The sequence below is a fragment of the Caenorhabditis remanei genome, chromosome III (assembly GCF_010183535.1).
Source record: "Caenorhabditis remanei strain PX506 chromosome III, whole genome shotgun sequence".
NCBI classification, from domain to species: domain Eukaryota; kingdom Metazoa; phylum Nematoda; class Chromadorea; order Rhabditida; family Rhabditidae; genus Caenorhabditis; species Caenorhabditis remanei.
Genome location: NC_071330.1, coordinates 8,656,589 through 8,662,095, shown reverse-complemented (window position 1 = coordinate 8,662,095; position 5,507 = coordinate 8,656,589). Strand labels below are relative to the sequence as shown.

General features: G+C 38.0%; 1 protein-coding gene across 1 annotated transcript; it reads right to left on the bottom strand.

Moving 5' to 3' along the window:
- Positions 1-648: 648 nt before the first annotated feature.
- On the bottom strand, positions 649-3,888 carry GCK72_010080 (uncharacterized protein; the record flags this gene model as incomplete). The annotated part of the gene is made up of 2 exons (XM_053727679.1): positions 649-970; positions 3,746-3,888. 2 exons carry the CDS (start codon positions 3,886-3,888, stop codon positions 649-651), a joined length of 465 nt encoding a protein of 154 aa, XP_053587256.1.
- Between the last annotated feature and the right edge of the window lie 1,619 nt (positions 3,889-5,507).

Below are 5,507 nucleotides of genomic sequence, written 5' to 3'. Positions count from 1 at the left end.
AGGAAATAGAAATAACATCTAGAAACAAATATTAATGTTGAATTGAATTCATTTTTTCTAAATACATGTTTGTGTCTTATCTTCTCGTTTTAAAATGAGCGCCGTTTGGTAGTAATTGGTTATCTTCATTCGGTTATCAGTAGTTCGTCTTCATCGTGGTTTTCGTTTCTCTCTCGCCATCACACTCACTTCGACCCCACACACTTTCATGATGTTTTTCATCAAAATGTCTATAAAATCTATACCAGATCGTTGTACCCTAACTTCTCCTTCGATTCGTTCTCAATAATATTGAACATCATGTTTTCTGTAATAAATACAAACATTTATATCATACCTTTCTTCACATTTCTTTATGTGATATTTTTTAAAAGCAGTATTTTGCAGGTAGTCACTTTCGCTTATCATCACTTATAACCACATTGATTTTTCGAAATTTCCTAAATATTGCTTTTAAACATGGATTATTTCAATGCGGGTGGCGGCGGATCAACTGGGAACGGAAATACTGATCCATATGCGGTCATTCCACAACAATTCGGTAATGGCGGTCAGCAACCACAACAGCAAACAGTGGTTCGTTTTTTTAAACTGATATCGTGCTTGAAATAATTCAAATCAATAGTTTCGTTATGAACTGTTTCCCTTTTATTTTTTGAAAATTAAGTAATGGATAATTGTCTGGTCAGTATTTTCAGTATTCCGACTATCAACATGAAGGCGTCGCGGAATACGATGCATATCAGCAGCAGCAACAGCAACAACCTCAATATAGGGCAGCTCAAACTTCTCAACAGTCCCCATCAGTTTACTTTCAAAATCAGATGAACGCTGCACCAGGAAGCTACTTCCCGATTCATTCAGCTTCTGAACATGGTGAGTTATTCGTTCTAATTGGTGTGGGGGTAGACATTTCATGAAGTTACGTTGATCGAAGTAGTCGAAATCGTACAAATCAAGAGATCTTCTCCTGAAACTAAGATTTTAAATTATGTCTTTGAGACCTTTGACAGAGGAAAATACCCGTTAATACATATTAGTTCTACATATTTTTGCAAAATAATTGGAAATTAACTGTTCTGCTGGTTTTATTTTTTGACTGGTATCTAGTTAAAATCAGACTTGTCAAAAATCGGGCCGGCCCGGCCCGGATTCAAAAATGGTTACCCATTTTTACCAATTTTTTTTTGAAATTTTTAGAAAAAAAAGAGTCAAAATGCTTAAATTATCATACATATTCACATTTTGATTCAATTTCAAATGTTTATTCGAAAACTATACTTTTTCAAAAAAGTTCCAAAAATTTCCAAAAAAAAACTTCAAAAACACAAAATGTTTTGAAAAAATGTTTCAAAACGGGCCGAGATTTTTCCTGATTTTGGCCCGGCCCGGCCCGTGACAAGTCTGGTTAAAATCGTATTCGTTGAAGAACTCTTTGAATCAGAAAAACGTGAATTGTCTTCCCCCATCATAATTGTTCGTGTTAAAACTCCTCGTTTTCAATGGTGTCCTGTGAGATTATCTTACAGACTTCCTCGGTCCGCAACAACCACCTACAGGAGCAGCTGCCAGCTCTGGAAGCACTGCTGCGCCATATCAGGCTAGAAGTGGTTCAAACAAAGAATTTATGATTCAGCATCAGGTGAGACCCAGATTTTTGAAGTTTCATAAATATTGGCTTATTAACCTGTTCATAAACTAAGAATACAATGAAGATGTACACTCATTCTCATAGGAATGATAACCTAATAAAAGCGAATATATCACATTCTCATAGGAATGATAGCCGAATATGTGTTCACCATAATACTTCTACTTGAGGTGCCCGATTTGTCTTTCAAAAACTACATCGGAAAATAGTAGTGCCCCTAATACAGGACCCTGCCGGTTCAAATTTTTCTCTAGTATCCACAATAACTGACACGGAACAGCTCTCTCCTACTACTATTCCAAAATTTTTGTTGTTAAAGACGTAGTTCCGAATTTTCTCAATTTTTGATGAAAATATTCATTGAATTCGTCATTGAGAATCATTAAAATTAATAAAAATTGAAAATGAGTTGGGTTCGGAACGCGAGGGCCTCATGGGCGCCAGTCAGTCAGAGGTCTCTGTCAGTTTTTTGGGTTACACTTTACCATAGGAGTTTTTTAAACCTATTTTGAAATCAGTATATGTTCCAAAAGAGATATTTGTAACAAATTCTATCTAGGATTCTAATATAGAGGTAAAGAAATAGAACCCTGACTATTGAAGTTTTTCAAGAAAATTTCAAAAAAAAATTTAAGAAAAAATTCTCCTACTTCTCGGATTGATAATAGGCTGAAATTTATGGATGTATTGTTTCTACACTCTGAACCACTATAAGTTTGTTTCAGTATCTCAAAATTTCTCTTTTCAATTAATTTTTGACTGAAAATTCTATTTCCGGGTATGTTTCCAGTTGGTTACGGCATAGAGATACTGTATCATTATTTTCGTGAACATCCATCATGTGATGGTGAACGATGTGAAGCTCATCTCGTTTCAATTTCAAACACTCTCCGTTACTGTGCCACTTCGTCTTCCTGCAGATAGTAGCTATTTATAAGTTCTGGGGATACGCTAACAACAAAATAATTGTTTTAAAAAATGTCGTTGAAAAAAAAGTTATAAAAATGTTTTGCGAGTCAACTTTAGTTTGAACTTTTCCATATCAAATATGATATTACATAGGAAACTGGAAACAAAATCCTCCACTTTAGTATGCAAATTCCATTGTACTATCACCTTCTTTACATATTTCCAACTACTAACATTCTTTCCAGTCTGCCATTTCCTCTAATGTGTAATAAAATGTTTTTTTTTAAGTAATGTGCTTGCGCGCTCCTTTCGTAAATCGACACCAGTCTCCTTCCTCTCCTTGCTCGCCCCTTATTCTCCGTCTTCATCCCTTGTCGCTTCGTTCTTTCATTTTTCCTCTACACGGCTTCATCTTCTACACGACTTTTTTTCTCTAGTTGCTCTCCGCGTTCTGCACAAATTTTCATTCGCTTCGTCGTCGTCTTCACTTCTTACGCGTATACCCCGGTCAAATTTTTTAACTCCCTCGCCTGCTTCACATCGAGATTCTTTTCGCATTTATCAATAGCGTCTCTTCGGGTTATTGAAGGCGGTTTTCACCAAGAATCGCTAGAAATCCGCGCTGCGAGTCAGGAGAAAACTCAACTGAAAATATGTTGAAACGTACTAAAAAGCCAGTGAGTTTGTTTATTATTACACGAGTGAGCTCTGCAATTGCTCGCTCCAAATTGAAAAATCTTCAGAATCAATAATACGATGTCTATAATAATAATACCTATCGGCGGGTTGCAGATCTTCTAAGGTTGTTCCTTGTCAATCAACCCGTCCCCATGAATCTTATTTCTAGGACCTATATTTAGTTGTTCACAGACTGTTGAAACAATTTGAAAGTAAATATGGAAAGTCTCCCTGCTATCTAAATCTTCATTCAGATGACCCACGGTTATTTTAGAAACATGATTTTTCATTAATTGAGACCCAATTTCCATTTATTTCTCTTGTTCAATTCTTTGTGTAGCTTGTGTCTTTCAATATTGAAGTATCCTCCTGATCTGGCAATAACATTTAGGATAACTCAACGCTAATCTTCTTAACTTGCTTGTTTGAAAACAACACAGTACAACAAAAGAAAAACATAACAACATGATGGCATAGTATCAAATATACGAGAATATAATTTTTTACCATCTACATGTTGCAGCAACGTCGTGGAAACCAATCAGGGCAACAACAAAACCAGCAATCCCAGCAGAACTCCCAACAGCAGCAAAATCAAACCGGTCGCCAGCAAAATCAGCAACAGATGCAGCAACAGACAAACCAGTCATCTCACTACATGCACCAACAGTTACAAGCAGCGGCTCAACAGCAACAAGCTCAGCAGATGCATCAGCGTCTCCACGGTGTTCCGATTAATCCACAACAGTTTATGGTTCCGCCGCCGTCAATGATGCAGCCGCAGCAAATGCATCAGCAGCAACAAGTTCACCAAATGCAACAAATGCAATTGCAGCAGCAACAACAAATGGTGCAGCATCAGTCACAACAGGTAAATAACATACTCGTTCAATCAGAACAAATAAAAACGTTCAAGGGATATCACCCTCATCAGCAGAATCAACCTCATGCAGGAGGGCATCAACACCATAATCAAAATCAGAATCAACACAATTTGAATCATCCGGGTCAGCATTCCATTCCACAAAATGCTATGTTGCCAAGAGTTGTGGTAAGATTAATGGTAGAAAATAGTTTCTTCACACGAATAAAATAAGTTTAAGATAAGAGATTGGCCGATTCGTTGTGTTGTTGAAGGAAAGTATCAATCCGTCATCATTGGACTACACGGCTCCACAATCCGAGAAATTGCACAATTCACACGCTGCCGTGTTGAATTTATCAATCTTTCCAAAAAAGAGCGATCAGTGTTGGGACATAATGAGAGGATATTAACGATTCATGGACATGCTGATCAAGCATCAAAAGCAATTTCCCGAGTTTTGGAAGTTATTCAAAGCGAGGCCCTCAAGGATGATGTCAATGTGTGAGTTGTGATTCAGAATACACTCATGCTGGTGAGTAACCCAATATTTACTTTTAAAATGTTTCAGCGGTGCCGACATCGTTTTACGTCTGCGTGCTCATAATCAGCTTTGCGGTCGTCTCATTGGAAAAGCTGGTAGCTCAATCAAAGAAATTATGCAAAAGACGGGTACAAATATCACTGTGACCAAGTGAGGGATTCGAAATAGTTCAAAGTTGGTGATCTAATATTTTTCAGATTTATTGAGCCTCCTGGTGGTTTGTCGAGTGTTCGTCCAGAAGAAATGCTTTTAATATTGGAGAGAACAATTATGGTGCGCGGACCTTCTATCGAAGCAGTTGTGCAAGCAGAATCTCTTATTTCAGCGAAGTTGAAGAAATGTTATGAATCGGATGCCCAGAATCGGGTTAGTTTATAACGTGGTCAGGGAAAATTATTGAGTAACTTCAGGCCAGCCCAGTAATGCCTATAATGATGCCTCAGATGCCTCAACAAGGAGTTTCGCCTTCTTCAGCCGTTCAAGGACCACATATCATTCCAACGCCAGTTGGCCTAGTGCAAGTTCAACATTTTCCTCGTTCGCAACATCACCTTCAAGGAAACGCCAACAATAGTTTCCTCCAGCCAGGAGTTATTCAAATTGCTCCTGGTATCTCGAATCTTCGTCAAGTACGCATGTGGGTGCCGGACAGTATGATAGGTGCTTTGATTGGAGCGAAAGGAAAAAACATCAAAATGATAATTCGGGAAACGGGTGCTGCAGTTAAAATTGAAGGGCCAGAGGAAAAAGCGCAGCGCGAAGCTGAAGAAGAGGAAGAAAGTAAGAAGCGATCAGTTGAAACGGAATCCGATGAACGTGATGGCGCTGCTTCTGGAGATCGACCACAAGAGTTTCTTGAAGAT